At 38.9% G+C, this 19,539-nt stretch overlaps 1 protein-coding gene across 1 annotated transcript in view; it reads right to left on the bottom strand.

Annotated features, from left to right (window-relative positions):
- LOC117408429 (shootin-1) overlaps positions 1–19,327 on the bottom strand; it is a 31,767-nt gene extending 12,440 nt beyond the window's left edge. The window contains 9 exon segments of the mRNA XM_034909309.2: positions 100–246; positions 3,712–3,806; positions 5,127–5,208; positions 5,899–5,996; positions 7,391–7,547; positions 8,321–8,415; positions 11,705–11,765; positions 16,192–16,244; positions 19,103–19,327. Of these exon segments, the coding sequence (XP_034765200.2) occupies positions 100–246; positions 3,712–3,806; positions 5,127–5,208; positions 5,899–5,996; positions 7,391–7,547; positions 8,321–8,415; positions 11,705–11,765; positions 16,192–16,244; positions 19,103–19,121 (807 nt within the window). The 5' untranslated portion in view covers positions 19,122–19,327.
- Positions 19,328–19,539: the final 212 nt, after the last annotated feature.

Here is a 19,539-nt window from a genome sequence, read left to right on the forward strand (position 1 = left end):
CATCCTGATCTCGTGCTGCCTGGGTCTCATCGCTAAGTAGAGGAGGCTCACCCTGATCTCGTGCTGCCTGGGTCTCATCACTAGGTATAGACGGCTCACCTTGATCTCGTGCTGCAGTTTCAGCTCCTCCAGGGTCTTGTTCATCTCGGCCCCCTTGTTTAGAGCCTCCAGGAGCTGCTGGCTGGGCTCTGCGCTCTGCAGCAGAATCATGCTCTGACGGGACGCCTCCTTCTGACGCACCAGCATCTGAGAGAGCCAGGGTAAGAATTGGGACGGGGGGAGACCCTGCACGTTAAAATCATTATATCTAACAAAATCATCCCTGTCATGCACATACATTCACTGTAAAGGCCTCAGAGGTGCAGTAGTAGTACACTTGGCTTAAGGAATCTTTGTTTGCTGGCCTTGCTTTCTGATGGACTTGCACTTTCTTGTGGAAAATCAGGTCGCAACAGAGTTAGAACAGAAGGTAGGAGACCCTTTTTCACACAGAGAGGGGTTAGGGTTTGGAATGGGTTATCTAGCCATGTTGTTTATGCTGAATCGTTGGGATCCTTTAAGACCAGACTATATAGTTTTCTCAATGCATATATTTTCAGTTGTATTTTGTGAAGTCTACACACATTTTCTTGATTTTGAACATAACGTGTTCTCAATGCATTGATTATTGATGATTATAACCGGTCCGATATTTGATTGGTAGCTCATTTTAGTGCTTGATGAAGTTTGCAAAATAAAATGAAAGGCTTTACATGTGATAAGGCATCAATTAAAAATAAAATAGCAGCAGATACTGTCAATTTTGGAGCAAAGCATCCCTCAATCAATCATAATCATGACACGCAGGCTTTGTAAACACGTAGCATGAGCAGCACTGTGGTCTACACAGCATCCATGACCGCCTGTTACATCACACACAGAAGCCATGCATTATATCCAGTGGTGTAGTTCCGGGACTGTTTTCTACAGGCAGCAGTGATGTAGCCAAGCAGAAACTTCCATAATAGGCAATCTAAGTCACATGTCTTATCCTGTCTCTAATTCAGTCAGTAGTCCTCTTGATGCAATGTAAAGAGCATTAGGAACTTCTTCTATTACGAATTAAGAAATATAAAAATTCTGATGAAGACGACAGCAACAGCAACATCGACTATGACTGTCGAATATGACACAAACACAAACAAAGCCACTCACACACAGACACGTAAAGTAAAGCATTCTGATAAGACGGAGAAAGACACTGGAAATAGTTGTAGAAATTAGATAAATGTATTGCCTATTATACGTGTTACTAGAAGTTCAGGATATAAATACAATTTGAATTTGTATAATATTTCATTAGTGTTCCGGTACCTTCAGATTTAGGACTACATCACTGTTTATTTCTTTAAGATATGCTCTCTGCTAGCTTAGCCACTCTTCTACAGATGTGTCTCCCCTTCTCTCTGTACATCGCGTGAGAGTGAGAGATCTAAAAACTCACTCCCAATCTCGTTTTAGGAACTATGCATCTTTATGGTTGAAGGACATGTGGTTTCATTGTGAATGAAGCTGGAGAAACAATGAGGAACTTGTCCACTCAGCTCAACAACCTTTTAGTTTAAGAACTGGGCTCAGGTGTAGTTCATACTTTAGGGCCTAGGGGGAGCTCAAGACAGGTCTGGGCAAAACTAAATAAACAAATAGTTTCTTTGTCGTGAATTTTTTTCTTTCATTTATGCACAAAAGCAAATGCTTTTTTTTTTTTTTTACACCTTCACTAATAAAATAACTGACAGTTTTATAAAACATTTCATGACGCCCCTTTAAAAGAAAGAAGAAATGTGGGATTCACAAAACTCGCCGACTCTTTTTTTTTTCTTTGCTTTTGGTATGTGAACCACAGGAACACCCCCTTCAAACAGATAGAGATTGTGTTCCATTGTTCAAGCAGCTCTGAACCGTACACAAAGGTCTCTATCTGTGAGGACAATCAATGAAGGGTCTGCAGCCCAGCTGAAAGGAGCATCCCAACCCTGGAGTGTCTGGGCTGTTGCAGGAGAGCTGTCAGGAGGTTGAGAAAAGCTGCTCTTGTTTTGAAGTTCAATTAGAGCCTGGGATGGATACACTTTTCAATAGGGCACCGTTTTTTGTGTTTAAAAGGAAGTAGCAGTTTTTCAAACATCATTTGTCAAAACATAAGTTTATTTAAAAGCAGTTTCTTTTTTAACACCTTTTCTTTGTCTCTTAATCAGCACAATATTGCTAATTACACACTCTGATGAATAGCTGTCCTTCGGAGCTGAAAAGACAGGGTTCCTCATTAGAGGACTCTGAAACAACGCTTTGACTGGCACGGAAGACAGGCGCTTTTTAGTTTTTTGTTTTGTTTTGTTTTGTTTTATTGTCAGTCGTCATTGAATTGAGGCAATTATCGATCGCATAATTATTTAGTTTTCAATTACGAACCTGCACCTGGAGTTTCGAACTCATTCACACACAATCTTGCTCCAACCTTTAACCCTGGTCCTGAAATGAAAAGGCACGACTGCTGGGGCTCGGTGGCCCTTCTCCTCGTGAGGCTTGGTTAAGTTGGGTCCAATCTGACTTGGGTCACAAGTGGCATGAGCACCGGGGTGTAAATCAGCCCCCTCGTCCACATTAAAAATGCAATTCATCTGGGCACAATTGGCAGCTTGAACGAGACCCAGAGTTGAGGAGCATGGCATTAGAGGTGTGTCAGCGGGCACTCCGCCTGACTGTAGCCAGTACCACTGTCCTTCATCCTTCAAGACCAGTACATTCACTTAAAAATACAAAGAAGGAGCTGGAAGAAAACCCCCAAATAAAACAAGGATGGCAAGGGAGAGAGATTTTGCAGCAAGGTGGAGGAGGGGTGCAGGACACACCAAATTTTCAAGGAGGAGAGTGTGTGACAAGTTTAAATATATGTCTTGCAAGAGTTGAGCAGCTGCGCTGTTGTAATGTCTGGCATGACGTTAGTCTCTGACTTGAAGAGGGTTCGTATTGGAAAGCGGGTGTGCGTGAGGGTCCACAGGGGGGAGGAGTACAGTAGTTACGGTTGCTCTAAACAGCTTGTTTTGCAATTATTAAGATTGCTACAGCAATCATATTAGAGGGGCTACTTGCACAGACTTTGATGTGTCAAACGTGCAAGTCTTTAAAAAAAATACTGGTAATTCATTCTTTTGAGCATCCGCAACTACAGTACATGCACACTTCAGGTATAATAATTATTTGAAACCTTTGTGAGTCGATGCAAAAAAAGAAGTTTTTATAATTCAAAAAGTCAAAGTTTACAATCATCCTTTTTCTGTGGTATTTTTAGAGGAGTTGCAAAGCGCAATGTCTTTTATTTAAGCTGATTATAGTGGACAGAAGTAAAATAATAGTGGCAATCCGTGCAATCATAATTCGTGGCTGAACGCTCTCTGTTAGCAGTTGACAGTGGTATACTGTGGTCACCATATAGTAAAGTACAGTGTAGCGAATGGTGAAGCACATTTAGTACAGTGTAGAGGTAGGCACAGGTACGGAAAGTTGTTTTGCTTGTTTAGCCTTGTTAGTGTTTGGAAACAGTGTGGCAGAAAAGTAAAGGTCATAAGATGACAATGTTGATTGTAACTGGGGCAGATACCTAGTAGATGTGGTAAAAGCTATGGTTAGACATGGCATGAGAGAAGCCTGGTGAGCTGCAGCATTAGCCCTTACTCTGTGAGCGAAGACCTCTGCATGCTGCCGGAGATCCTGCTCCAGCTCCAGCCTCGTGGACACCTCATTGTACTCCTGGGACACCATCTGGGACACTGTCCAACACACAAGCACAGGACCACCTTCAAATCACTGTCCAACACACTGTCCAACACACAAGCACAGGACCACCTTCAAATCACTGTCCAACACACAAGCACAGGACCACCTTCAAATCACTGTCCAATACACTGTCCAACACACAAGCACAGGACCACCTTCAAATCACTGTCCAACACACTGTCCAACATACAAGCACCGGACCACCTTCATATTATTGTGCAAACCTGTCCAACACTGATGTCCCTTAAATGAAGGGGCATTTTCAACAAAACTTAATAAAGGAATAGAACCCCCCCCCCTTAATTAGGTTTGGAAAACTGTTGAACACCGAATAGACAAAAACATTTCAATTTTTACTAAGAGAGATAGATACCTATAGCAGTAAAGCCTGGTGCTTTGCATATAGATGATCTTCGTTTCTACTCACTGTACTCAGTAAGGAGCAGGTGGAAGGCGACAGAGTAAAAATATGCACGCTGGCACACTGGCACACAGATTGTGCATCAATATAGATCAATACATGAGTACAGGGTGACACAGGGATGCCTGCAGGCTTTAGCACTTGCCATCTTTTCTACAATAATAAAAAAATATATAACGCCAGTACTGGCATTTTTTGTAACAAATTAATTCCATAGGATTTTGATTATTTAAAAAGTTCTTAGTTCTGCCAATTTATTTCTTAACACTTTATTGAACAGTGGTCAAGCACAGATAATGTATTGTTATTATATATTATATATTATATATTAGTAATAGTATGCAAACAAAATTCAAAATAAAATAAACAAGAAAACCTGCTTCTGTGAATCCCACCCAACCCTTCTTCCAGATTCCTGTTCTCTGTCACTGTTACACTTGAACCTGCAGCCTGTTACAACCTGACATTGCAGAGCGTGTGTTACACTCTTCCCTCCTTTAACCTCTGTGATCGGCTGCAGCCACTCTATGAGATTCGAGTCACGGCACCAATGTAACAGGGCGGAGACTGGGCATGACCCGGCGACCCCCCACACCGCTAGTGAGCGTCTCAACCACAATGTGAAAGTTCCGGGCTCATCTGCATTTGTGGTTTAAGAGCTTTTAACCTCATCTCATCACACCGACAGGGGACAGGACAGAATCCGTAAAGGCAGTGTATCACACAGCACTGCCCCTTCCACACGCCTGCTCTGACCTCAGCTCTCACTGTTGCTGTTTCATGGCTGATGAAGTTCCAAGGAGTGCTGATGCCTGAGTGGACCCTCAGACAGACTCACCCAAGGGCGTAGCTGGCTCAGAGCCTATCGAAAGGTCAGCTGATGGGAACCCACCTCTGCTCAGCCTCTTTATGGCCTTGTTGTTCTGGTGCAGGACCTTCAGCAGGGACTCTCTCTCCTCCTTCTCTGCTGTGAGCTGTCAACGAGAGGGGAGGCTTCAGTACAACACACATGCATTTATTTCAATACAGAATGTGAACCAGGCTGAGTACTCACCAAGTCTACATCTAAAAGGGTACTTTATATCATCTACATTTCCAGAATTCAGATTGAGGTTAAGGGAGCCGAATTTATAAAAGTAGAAAGAAGAATTGGGGGGGGGGGGGGGGACTTAAAAGGAGTTGACCACATTAACTCTAGCTAGTACACAGCACAGAAACCAGGACCAGAGGACACAGTTGGAAATTAAGTGGAGATTGACCTAGGACAAAGGGAAGGAGACGCTGCTTTAACAGAAAATGGTGAGAGTATGAAATGGGTGACACAGCCGTGTTGTTGATGCTAAATCATTGGGATCCTTTAATATCCAACTTAACAAAGTTATGAGATCAACCAGCAACTAGGAACCGGCCGAGCACTGATGAGTTGAATAGCTTTCTACAATTACGAATAATGCTAGGGTTCGGTTTAGGGTTAGGTTTAGGTATAGGGGAGGGTATTGAATGGGCTACATATTGTTGGTGATGCTGAATCATTAAAATCCTTTAAGACCCCACATTTGAGATACAGCTGGAGGAGCAGAAACAGCTGGATGCTGCTGTTGAGAGGTGAGTTTGTGAGAGCTGGAGGGTGAGGTATCTGTGTTGTGCTGCACAGCATCACTTACCTCCTCTGTCAGTTTGAAGATCTTGTCTTGCAGTTCCTTCACTTGACTCGATAGCTGCTTCTTCTCATTCAGCAGTTTGTCGATACTGTCTTGAAGGTCTTTACCAAGAAAAACAAAGATTGGGATATCTGTGTTTTTTTTTTTTTTTTTTTTTTTTAATTTAGTTGTCGCCAATCATTTTACCCTGGTTTTTCACCACAATTTAGCATGCCCAATTATTATCTGTATCCTCGGCTCACCGCTCGCAACCCCCCCGCCGACTCGGGAAACGGAGGCTGGAACATGCATCCTCCGAAACGTGCTCCTGCCAAGCCGTCATTTTTCGCACTGCAGATCCACAGCAATGCCACCAGACCTATAGTGCCGGAGGACAACACAGATTTGGCGGCTCCACTGCAGAGCCACAGGCACCCTATCGACCCAGGGGTCGCTGATGCATGGTGAGCCGTGGATTCCCCTGCCGACCTAAGCCTTCCTTACCCAGGCAGCGCTCAGCCAATTGTGCGCCGCCCCCTAGGAACTCCCAGTCACGGTCGGCTGTGACATAGCCTGGATTCGAACCTACGATCTCCAGGCTTTAGGGCACATCCTGCACTCCGCGCGGAGCGCCTTTACTGGATGCGCCACTCGGGAGCCCCTGGGATATCTGTGTTTACCTAGTACATCAAACTTTCAGTTTCTAAAAAGACAGACGCGAAACTCCCAAATTGTGGTGCAAGTCGCCCTTATAAAATGTGATCACAGTATTTTGTCATGGCATTCTTACAGTTTTCCAATGTTTTTCCCATGGTTATACTACACTATGCATTTATTATAGTTTACCTCGGTATGCCAACGTGGCCTTTGTAAACCAAGCATCTCATGTTTGGAAATCGTTGCCTTTGAACATAAAAACAGCCTCTTTTTAAATCTCTCATAAATATTTATTTTAAATCTGAACAGGGTTACAAATCCTGTAAATACTGATGATGACTGTGATTCTGTATTTTTGTTTTGATGATTGTGTTTTTGTCCTGTTTGAATGATTTGTCTCTTTTTGCCATTGATTTTATAATGTGTTATTTCTTGTTCCCTTTTCTTGCCAGACCCCCTTGCAAATGCGATGTATATCCCCAGGGTTCTATCCTGGTTAAATAAAATAAATAAATAACAATACAATGTTTACCAGACCTCTCTGTGCTTTACACTGCTTACCTATTCCTGTTTCATGCTTTTACTGTGCATTATTATGCTTGCTGTGATGTTACTATGGTAAACTTTGATGGCTCTTGATCAATCTGTAATATCTGCAAGATTATTGTTAAAACTCCCACGCAACACATCGCTGTGCCTTCCATTTACTAATCATCTGTGATGCTGACCATAACGACCTCAGATAGTGTAGCTGTTTCAGGTGTGTTGTGCTTTGTGTTGCAGCTAGTGTGTCTTCTTTTTAACACAATCCTAATCACCCACTAAACCGTCCACCTTGGTTCAGGTCCTCTGCTGGTACCTTTGATCTGCTGCTGGTATTGCTGGATGGATTCAGTGGCAGGGTCGCTGCTGGCCTCTGCCTCCAGTGTCACCTCCTCCAGGTATTCAGGCAGCTCTGTGATCATGGGCATCAGTGCCTGGCTCATCCGCTTCAGCATCTTGTTCTCTTTGGATACCTGGAAGCGGCAACAGGGACACAGCAAGGCGATAGGAGGGACATAGCAGGAAGACAGGAGGGACACAGCAGGGAGACAGGAGGGACAGCAGGGAGAAAGCAGGGAGGCAGGAGGTTAGTAGTAGATTAGGAATTAAATTGCTACTGTTGTTTAACAAGGTTTTACAGATTAACATTGCAGCTGATTTTTTTTTTAATTAGTTTAAAGGTAGAATGGAAAGGACTTATGAATGAAAAGTATTATTCTCCTACCCACGTGCGAGATTCCCTGCTGACAACTGCCTTAACAGCAGCAATAACTCAACCAGTACATCACATCACACCTGTCAGCAGGGAAGCCTGCACAGGTGCTGAGGTTGAGACTCATAATCACTAATGTAGTTTCACTCTCTTACCTTTAGTCTCCCACAGAAAGCCCTTGTGAGATACTGAGCTAAGACTATTGAAATGATTTTGAGCAGCTGAGTTTAAACCTTCTAACAAAGTTTTTATAAGTCTCACTAGGAAGCAGGTACCAGGAATCTTCAGCAGTGTTTCAGACATGTATAACAATCACAGATATTTTGATACTTTGAAACTTAGAGGAGATGTCTAAACATGGAAGCCACCAGGAAGTCAGGGTGTCAGTGTTGCTGCTGTAACAGGCAGTGCTGTGTGATGCACTGCCATTGCGGATTCTGTCCTGTCCCCTGTCGGTGGGATGAAAAGAGATTAAAAGCTCTAAAACCATGAATGCCGGTTTGTGCCCAGCCTCAGCCCTGTTACACTGCGTACCTTTGCAGCGAAGACCTCGGCATTCTCACGACAGGAGCGCTCAATCTCAAACTGCATTTCCAGGGCATTCAACTCCTCCAGCAGCTGCTGCGACACTACAAACAGATCCAAATAATATTATTATTTTATTAGTAGTAGTATTAGTATTATTATTCATAAACTTTAATTTTCAATCAAAATGCACAATATAACTCAGCTTTCGTTATTTTTATTTATTTTTGTGTGTGTGTGGTTTCCAGAAGAAACACAAATTGCAATATTGTATTAATTGCAATAATTTGTATTTCAATCCAATGAGTGTTGGACAGTGTTGTAGTTTTAAATCTGAAGCTAGAATGCCAGTAAAATATATATTTTCAAGAATTATTATACCAATTAACATTGTATTTGTATAGTGAACTTCTAGTAAAACAACTGGTAATGCATTTATCTAATTTCTACAAACATTTCCACAAAGAGTTTTTCTCCATCCTGTCAGAATGTTTTGCTTTACGTGTCTGCGTGTCAATGGCATTGTTTGTGTTTGTGTCCATAGCTAGTCGATGCACTGTTGCTGTCATCTTCGTCAGCATTTTTTTGCCTTCTTAAAGAAGTTCATATAGAAGAAATTCCTAATGCTCTGTTCATTGCATCGTGAGTACTGACTGAATCAGACAGTTGTGTGGGAGTTGTGAGTCGTGTGACCTGCATTTTATACTGCTACCTACAGAAAACAGTACAACTGTCACAGGAAATGGGCAGATCAAGACCTTGAAAAAAAGTAAATATCGCCTTTTTGCACATGCGCGAATTTCACAAATTAAAGGGAGGATTCACAGCGCTAGTTGGCATTTTCTATCCGTGAACTTTAATCGTTGAGCACCCATTATCGCCGCTACAAACTACAGTTAACAAGAAAAAATATCGCTAATGTACTAGACATAATTCACATGGTTTTAATAATATAACACTTTTTAATATGACATACTGTTAAATTAATTATGATCCACTGTATTTTTCGTTATTATCTATTATTATGATTTAATCATAGTGGTTAACTTTACCTTTCTACCCTGTTTACATAGGGTGGTAAGGTAAAGTTAAATTTTTAAACGCTGGGAACTGTATATTATTTTTCGTGGTGCAAATATTAAAATTAAGACATGCATTATTTTGTATATGTGACTAATCATGCATTTATCGTGCAATAGTTTTTATGTGCAATTATACTTATGTTAAAATGTGTTGGAATTTTATAAAAATTGAACAGAAATGTGTATGACTTACAATTACCTTTTTTAAGTTGTAATATAGTCTACATATCAATATTGCAACCACATTAGGCCTAATTATTTTCGTTAATGTGTGTATTACAGGTATTGCATGACAATCAGATTAGCTTATTGTTATCGTCGTGGAATTAGAACATGGATACATATTGAAGCAGTAAGGTATGGTCCAGCATATTAAACATGGTAAATCCACAGGATGCATTTGGAAAACTGCAAAAATCACTGCAAATTTCCCGTGGAACTTTTAGTTTTAGGGAGCTTACATAAACACGTCTTGCTTACAGTATGACAGGAACGACTTTTTTTTAGCAGAAAGTAAGCGTTTGTCAAGGAGTGACTAAAAATGTTTTTTTTTTTTTTTTTTTTTTTTTTAAATCATATATTTTTTGCTAAAAACATATTTAAATATTTACAGGGCCGTAGCCAGCCATGATAAATGACCGCGACACATGCACGTGCTCACCCCTGCCCCCAAAGTTTTTCTAATTGAAGAAAAAAGATGTCATTATTGTGTGCTGTTTATTTAAATAGCAATGTTTAGTTAACAGGGTTTTTTTTCTGAATAAAATACTATTCATTTTTGAGTACCTGAGGTTCTAAATTTGCAGGACCCACGTGGTTTTGTACATAATTTTTCTTTGCAACATTCCAATTCAATATAAAATAAAATAAATATTAATTAGTTTTAAATCCTAATCTAACAAACAAATCATTTTAACAGTGATGTCATTATTCAAATACCGAGAAGACAAGAGTGCTTGCATACATAATGTTTTGTGTGATATTAATTATAAAATCACATTCAGCAATAAAACGAGTTTAAGCGTGTTGACAAGATGGAGAGAGTTTAGCTGCGTAAGCACATCATAACCAGTGAGGGTTGCAGCTCTAGCTTTTCTGCGGACCAGTCTATTTGATAGGCTGTTTGGCTGTATTCTGATTTATACTCATGAATATGCATTTGACTTCTACTAATGTGATTGGCCAGCTGCGAGACTCCTTGCAAACCACAGCCCTGTGAACTCGACACAACCCTCAACTCAACTACCAGTGTCAGTCACGCACTGTCTGAAATAAACTTTCAAGTATTTCACTTACTTCAAATGCAAAAAAGGGTTGAAATGCATTTTTATTTGCGGCAAAGCAACGTGTAAAAGGATCTAAATAAATAATTATTAGTATGATTTTAACCAAGGAACATGCCTCATAGCTGGCTACGGCCTTGATTTAAATACATTGTTAAAAACTAAGACAAAAAAACAAACATTTCAACGGTGTGATCGATCTGAAGATAACAATTAAACATGAATTTAGTTTGAAAAGAAACCTTTTGTTTTTGTTTCTGAAAAATATTCGTGCATGTGCAGTATAGGCGATATCTACTTTTTTTCACGGTCTACCAATTTCCTGTGACACCGGAACAGTGTTCCAGCGTGTTCCGGCTTGACACACTCCTGGTGGTTGGAGATTTTTGGTGGAGCGCAAATAGTACTGTGTACCTTTTATCTGTATGCTGTTTCATATGTGCACACTTCAGTTTTACTGTTTTTTTCTTCGCAGCTCAATTGTATGACTTACAAGTTTCTTGAAAACAGTTTAAAAGGGTCGGTTGATGTAAAAGTTATGTGATTCATTGTGTTTGCAATTTGCATCCGTGTCCCGAAGGAGGACAGCAGGAAGATCGTAAGATATAGCAGTCAACAGTGGCTGAAGACTTTCTGAATATCATTTGACAAGACTGTGGTAAGATAACTTGCAAACCTTCCTCTTGGGCGAGGGTAATGCAGGACAGTGTGACGAGCTGGAATATGAAACCGATGACAAGAGTGAATGGAGCCTCTTCTCAAAGCTATATCACTCCAGTCTGAACTGCACATTACACTACCCTTATACAACTATACAACGATAAATTTGCACAGTATTTCTGCAGTGTCCCAATGGTTACACTATGCATTTACAATAGTTTACCATGGCTTGCCATTTGTTTTATTCCTTACCATACCTCTCACGGCTTCACAATGCTAATCTATGCTTCACCATTCTTTCACTTTGCTTCACTTTTACTGTGGGCAGTAGCAGAAGTGGCCCAGGCCAAGGGTACACAGGACTCTACCTTGCTCGATCTGAGTGAGCTTTTCCTCAGCCTCATCTCTCTCCTGAGCTAGGGCCTCGCTCTGCAGGACAGACAACAACACAGTAACAATACATCACTTGGTACATTTCATCTCCAACTCGGTGAAAGAAAGAAAGAGCTCCCAACTTTAATTTGTCCCTTTTTAAATTTCACCACAGTAAATGTGTACAGTGATTATGCAGTTTTCCCCATGATTGTACTATGCATTTACCATGGTTTACGTAAATGTTAAAATGACAAGTGTCAGTAAAAATAATTCACTGTTTCGACACCCGATCTTCGCGGTTGCACATGCATTGAAGTGGTAAAGTAGCGGAATGTTTTATGCAATTGTTGCGAGTTGGGGGCTGCCCCTCTTCTGCTAGAAGCCAAGTTATACGCATTTAGCCTTCTAACGGTAGCACCCCATTTTAGTGTATGAGCAACTACGATCTCTGCAGCAGCCCAACTTGACGTTGAAAAGAATTGTGGGAAATGTTGTTTTAAAACCTTGAAATATACCTTTGCTTCTACGCCTGATCCCACATTTCCCACAATTATTTTCAACGTCCGGTCCCTGCCTATTGGCTGAGCGCCGCCGCACATTCAAATTTCAAACTAAGCAGAATCACGGAGCACTTACCTTGTGTTTAAGCTACTGACTGTCTCTGTTGAACCGAATACTGTTTTGGGTATGGGTAATTACTGTATAAATGGGTAATTGTATGTAAAAACAATGTGATATCTTGTAATAATTGTAAGTCGCCCTGAATAAGGGTGTCTGCTAAGAAACAAATAATAATAATAATACCTGTATTTTTATTTTCATTGGCAGAAGCGCTCTGGATGCAAGTACAGTGCTGACACTCCTACAATTATATTAAGTGAGGTTTCGTGTAAATGTATAAAGAAAAAAACAAGCCCATGTACGGAATTAAAATGAAAGGACATAAAATAGTCTTTTTTTAATTTAATTGGTTTAAAAGCAAACAAATTGGTCGTTCTAAATCAAATAAATACTCGGTATAAATGCAACAATTGGAATATTTGAAAACATCACAATTTCACCTGCAAAGCATTGTAGTGGGGCTGCTGCAGAGATCGTAGGTGCTCCATACACTAAAATGGGGTGCTACCGTTAGCAGCCTAAATGCGTATACATCTGCTTTTAGCAGAAGAGGGGCAGCCACCAACTCGCAACCATACACCTTAGTCACGCCAAACTCAAAACGAGGCTTAGAGTGCAGCTGCTAGCTTCCGGTCGCTGATGTCTCCAACTCAGTGGAGAGAAGTTATGCGGGCGTTGCACTGGTGCGTTCCGTTTTGTGGTTCTGATTTAAGAAATAACCCAGTGCACATTGTCCTTTTTAGATATTAAAACTCCAAATTCTGTACATGTATTATTTATATATATATATATATATATATATATATATATATATATATATATATATATATATATATATATATATATATATATATATATTTCCTGGAGAGAAATCTCAACTTTCATTTCTGTGTGAATGTACATATTCTTCATTATATCACAAATTTGATTACATTTCAGTTATACTGTCCGGGAGCCAATTGAGCATTTCCAATCAGTCCTTATCAATAGATAAGTAAGATGCAGAAGCTTGAGATTATGCATGGATACTAAAGGGAATGTGTCTTGTGGGATGCAATGCCCATTTTGTATTAAAAAAAACGTATATGACACACCGAGTGTAATAAGAGTCTTTATTAAGCACGACTGAACAAAATTACAAAAACGTTTAGTAACGCGAGTTAACAGCAAATATGGTTGAGTTACACAATACTTGGTCAGAAAGGAGATCCTTAACGTTACATTAACTCCAAATAAACTGTACAGGAATAACAGAATGAGGGACGTTTGATTCTTGTTTTTAAAATTTCTTTACTTTCCTTCTTATTATTATACTTACACTTGTTCTACACACAAAACATTGAATGTGCTAATGGAACAGCGGATTAGTATACAACTGAACAGAATCTTAATAATGGGATTAATAACGGAACAGAACTAAACTTGGAGAAACAAACCAAGCCTAGGTTTTCGGATATGGTGTTACCTGAACTCTGTAAAGTGACTCATTCTTTTTCATTGACCGGAACGCCTTAGCCCTAACGCTACATCCATTCTCCTGCCTCTTAACTGTATTTAGAAAACAATTAACACATGCTTATACCAAACAAATAAACGTGAAACAATACAGAGGCTTAATATCAACATCAATATTAATTAAAGTAAACGTTCTCTAACTAAAACTGTGAGATCTAAACATATTTTACGAATCTAGTATAGGTTAGTAGCTTATTCACTTTCCGATCACAAATACTCTTGCTAATTTACCTTCTACTTCATGAATATAACCCTCCATCCAATTGCTGTACCCTTTCTGCTGTATGTTTTTTGGAATCCTCACATTATTATCTGCCCAATTATCAATTTCTTCTACTTTTATTTGAGGACACATATTAAAGATTTCGTCCACACAGTGATATTATCAGTAGTTGCGGCGGCCATGACAATTGCTCGCACACCAAGCCTCGTTTTCAACCAAACATGGCCGCTGCGTGAATAAGGCGTATTGCATAAAAAATTCCGCTACTTTACCACTTCAATGAATGTACAACCGCGAGGGTCGGGTGGTTTCGAGAGAAACTGGATTATTTTGTTACCTATTCAACACTTTGAGTTGTTTATGCAAAGTAAAACATTTCTTCCTAATTGATACTTGTCTGATAATGAGATTCTGTTGATTGTTAATTTTGTAATTTGAATATTTGTTTTTTGGTCACGTTTTATTTTAAGGGATGTTTTTTTTTTTTTTTTTTAAACTGCTAATAAACATGTTAATGTACATTATTTGTTTTCTGATGACTGTTAGTTAATAATGTATAATAATCCAGCTAAAACAAGCAAACACCAGAGCCCTGTGGATGATCAATCAAACACTAGAGCCCTATGGATGATCAATCAAACACCAGAGGCCTATGGGTGATCAATCAAACACCAGAGCCCTATGGATAATCAATACCCAGTCGATCATATTCTTGAAATCGATTCAAATTGTAGTAATGTTTAGCAAATTAAATCAGGTATTTATTAACCCTAACCCTAATTCTTAGCTATAAATTAACAATGTTTGTTAACAGTTAATAAACTAAAAAAAGGCCTTTAAAATAAAACGTGACCTGTTTTTTTTGTTTGTTTTTTGCTCTTTTGTTATTAGTTCAAACAGTTGAAATATTTGTCTCTCATATTGTGGGAATGTTGTCATGAGTTCCTCAGAGCGTGATTTTGAAATCCCACTTACAATAGTCGTGAGGACTGTGTTTTCAATGTACAACATGGAAGTGGCATTAGAAAAATAAAGGAATGTGAACCTGGAACGGAGATAACGTTATTGATAGTTTTGCCGAACCGAAAACAGATGAAGACCTAAATATCATTGCCAGCGATCGGTTTCGAGAAGTTCTCAGGAAAAATGTAAGTGGGCTGTAAACTTGTTTGAACAATGGCTAAACCAAAGACATGCAAAAGCTGAGTTTAAATCTAACGTCTGTGTAATTGATGGAGATTTAATAAGGAATAATGAAATTGTTCTTGTTACTGAACCTGTCCACAAGATATGTGAAATAAAAATCAGAAGAGGGGTGTTTATGTGGAAATGAATTTGTAATTATGAAAACGTTTTACATTGTTAATGTATAATTGCATTACTTTTAGCAAACAATATGAAATGCTAAACTGAAATCGCAAGCCCTTTGCTAAGCGTTAGGTTTGAAATGTGTAATACTATAATTAGCTAATTGTTGAAAGTGATTGTTGCGTAATAAAATGGTATTCACTTTTCTGTTGAATTGTTCTTACTGTGGTTCAGTTGATGAATCTAGTTTTCTGGGGATTCGTAGCACAAACCGGATTTATTAATCAACAATATATCAGCCTCACATTCCATTCTCTTCAAAGCCACACAGCCATTTCGTTAGAAGATTCGTAGAATTAATCAGTCAAAAGATCCAAAGGGTGACGTCACAGAAATGTACTTTACAATGCTTGCCTGTGCTTTATTACCCTTTGGTGTTTAGCACTCCTAAGTGGTAAATAAAAATAGTTTTGAGTGGCATGCTTTTACTATTTTTATAAAGGTGCCCTCCTGTCCAGCTGTCTGTGGTAGACTTGGGTTTTTCCATACTTGCAGTTCTTATAAATAATTGAGTCTCAAGGATTTAGATTTAGTTTTTTTTTATTTCAAACATTCAGTTCCTGGGTGTAGAAGAGGAAGCTGGCTTGGTCGTGTGATCAGAGGACGGCCACTGAACTTTCAATTCCCTTGAGCTGTGGGGGGAATTGCTGCGGTACGGTAAGGGAACATCATTGGACATTTTAAAATGAGAGGTAAAATAATTGGGCACTAAATGTATGGGAAAAAAATAGAAAAAAAACACAGTCCCCTTACCTGTCTTTCCTCGTCATTTTCAGAGGAAGTACTCTCACTCTCTTCCAGTAAACCTGCCAAAACCAAGAGCATTTTTTAAAAATTACTAATGTGCAAGATTGGCTGGGGCGTAGGGAAGTGAAATCAATCAAGCTGGTTATAGTAAGTGACTGGGCCAAGGATCACTAGACATCAGATCAGTCAACAATCACAAAGAAAGACAGCAGACACACAGTGGTTGCCATGCAGCTGCACAACAGGAAGCAGTCTCATCCATGCCATCAGCTTCTCCAGTTTCTTAAATGTACAGGATTTCATTGTGTATGGAAATTACTTACAAGAAATATTACATTATAAATTGGGCTTCAGATTTTCGGCTTTAACCGATAAAACCCGATAAAACACCCACGATACAAAAAAAAATTAAATTGGTGGCTAGCCAATAAACGCCGGAAAACACCGGAAAAACTGTGGAAATGGTTAATCAATTCACGTTGACTTTACCCTTTTCACATTAGAAAATAAAACCTACTACAAAAATAATAATAAATACATTTCTATTGGAGTCTCCGCGAGATTTAAAACGAGATTACAATCAGAATGGAGGCTTGTTATTGGGATTTCAAGCTGTATTACTGTTAAGATACAGAGGATTTATAACAGAATTGTGGCGAAATGTACAAAAATGCCTACACACAAAAACCCCAGAAGAATGTGCTCGTGACCATAGGGATTTCATTGTGGAAGACAGCAAAGGAAAGAAGGTGTGCAAGTACTGCCGTGTTACTACTATACATATTTTGACACACACACAAAAAAAACCGCTCAAGCATTTTGGAAAGTAACCGAAAACACTAATTTCATACAGTATATCAAAAATGAAAGCCCCCCCCCCCCCGCCCTAAAAAAAACGGTTTACATAAAACTCGAAAATAGCTAAAAAATATGCACCGAAAAATACAATTAATAAAACCCGAATTATAAATAATTATACATAAATTGACCTACAATGTACACTGACTACTATGTAAACACTAAGGCTAGAAATCTTAATCAATGTCTTCAATGTAAATTCAATGACTCAGGTTTCCACTGGAAGCATTTCTCAATGTCTTCGATGTAGATTCAGTGAGACTAGACTAGAAGTCTTTTTCAATGTCTGATGTATTACACAAAAATACCATAGAAGCAAGAAAAACGAAGAAGTTAAAAATGTTCTTCAGTTGCTTGTTACTAGTTTGTCACATAGACAGGTTTGATTTCCCTTTCAGTAAGCTATGCATCAATTGTACTAAGATGTGAACCCTTCATAAATCAGGCCTATTGTTCTAAGCAGCTAATCACTAAAACACTGTATGACATGTTTATAGGACTAGCAGGTCAGCTTTGAAGAACAGCAAAAAGCAAAGATCATCCAATGTTACACATGGTTACAATGAGGCCCAGCATCAGTGTGGTGATCAGTATTCTGGTGATCTCTGTTGTTAGCAGATGCACCAGCAGTGATATCTTTACTCATTTTTTCAGACATTCAACACCAGAGTTCCTTATTTTGCAAAACCATTAAACTGACCCTAGCCAGCGATGCTGTGTCATATATTTGACTTTTCGCTGACATTCCCCCTTCAGTATTCTCAGCCTGAGACAAACACAAACATTTGTAAAATAAACTTGCCCTAGTGTAGGGTTACCACATGACTCCATGTACACCAGGACAGGACTAGAACATTTCAACTCTTTTCAACTCGTACCCCAATGCATTCTGTTAAGTGTAGTCTTGTTGTGAAAGATACCTGCGACAGGTTAAACATACTAGAATGCATTGTGATGTAAGTTGGAAAGCCTGAACGGCCCCAAACAGTCCAGTGACGTGGAGTCATATGGTGACCCTGCCCTGGTATAACAAAGGATACATTTGAACGAGTACTGTAGCTTTAAATCCTGACCTTTTGAGTCTTGCAAGTCAATGTACTTTTATTTTGATAAAGAAGAAGTTTTGGGTCTTGCCACTGATTCAGAGGGGTGTAAACCTTATTGAAACAGTCTCAAACTACAATATAGATGCACAATATTCTTTTGATATATAATTTATTTGCTGTGCATTTATTTTCTGTGTATTGATTAATTAGCAAAGATATATATATATATATATATATATATATATATATATATATATATATATATATATATATATTTATAAAAGTCTGCACTGTGCATTTAGATCCTTAGAAAAGATCTGAATAGTGCCAAATAACAAAACATGCTGAGAAACCAGTCACATTTTAAAGAGGATTTTACAAGAGTACTTAATATAGTTATATAAAACAAAATAATAGATGTTCTCATGTAGAGTTTAACAGCCCACGAATTAATACAACTCATGTTTGGTGTGAATAATATATGTATTAAATAAGGACAGGTAAGCACACTGCACTTTACATTAACTGTAAATATAATAATGTGAAGAATTGCGTACTGTTCGTTGTTTGGTGTTAGGAACTCGTAGGGTGTGATCTTTAAATATTCATGCTTATATGTATTTATATTACACATATGTACTTCTATCACTTTTTAATATTGGCACCAACTTACTCTATACTGCATTATAGTAAGATTGGATGTGTAAATTGTACAACTGTGCCACAAGGAGTGGCTGAAAAATAGCTTAACTTTTTGTACATAACATTTTTGCATTTATTAAAAGCCTGCAAAATATACATGATACAACATGCAGTTTCTATACAGTATATATGCGTATATACATTTTATACATAATTATGTGAGCCCTGAATTTCTCCCTAGTGGAACATCTGCAAAGTGAAGTTGTGGGCACACATTTCCTTACAGTAACCCACCCATTCTTTCTAACTTTGATGTCTGTGTATTCCATTTGCACAATAGACACCCTGGTTAGTAAAGTGATTTAAGTTACCTGAGTTACTCCACATCATGCTGTCCGTAATCCCACTCAGGCCTCTTGTTTGTTTATTGTATTTTGCTCGAGTCTCTCCTCGCTACAGCAGTGTCTGTATAGAGCTCTTGATATTTGTGCAGTTTGTCAAGCTTTGCTTCAGAACACAGAACAGAGAACTGAAACCTCACAAACTGCTTTTTCCGGCTTGAACCTACAGCACGAGTTTCACATCTGTATTTATTTGTATAATATAATAACTTTAAAGTTCCTGTCAAAGGGGTGCTTTTCAATCATCAAACATGCTCTGCCGTCTCTCTGCTGTGTCACAGGGAGGGCAAGAGCCTAGTGCTTATGTATGGAGGCTCACATACACCCCCACCCCCCACATACATACATACATACATACATACATACATACACACATACATACATACATATGCATTCATCTTTTGTCA

This window comes from Acipenser ruthenus, chromosome 2 (assembly GCF_902713425.1).
Source record: "Acipenser ruthenus chromosome 2, fAciRut3.2 maternal haplotype, whole genome shotgun sequence".
Taxonomy (NCBI): domain Eukaryota; kingdom Metazoa; phylum Chordata; class Actinopteri; order Acipenseriformes; family Acipenseridae; genus Acipenser; species Acipenser ruthenus.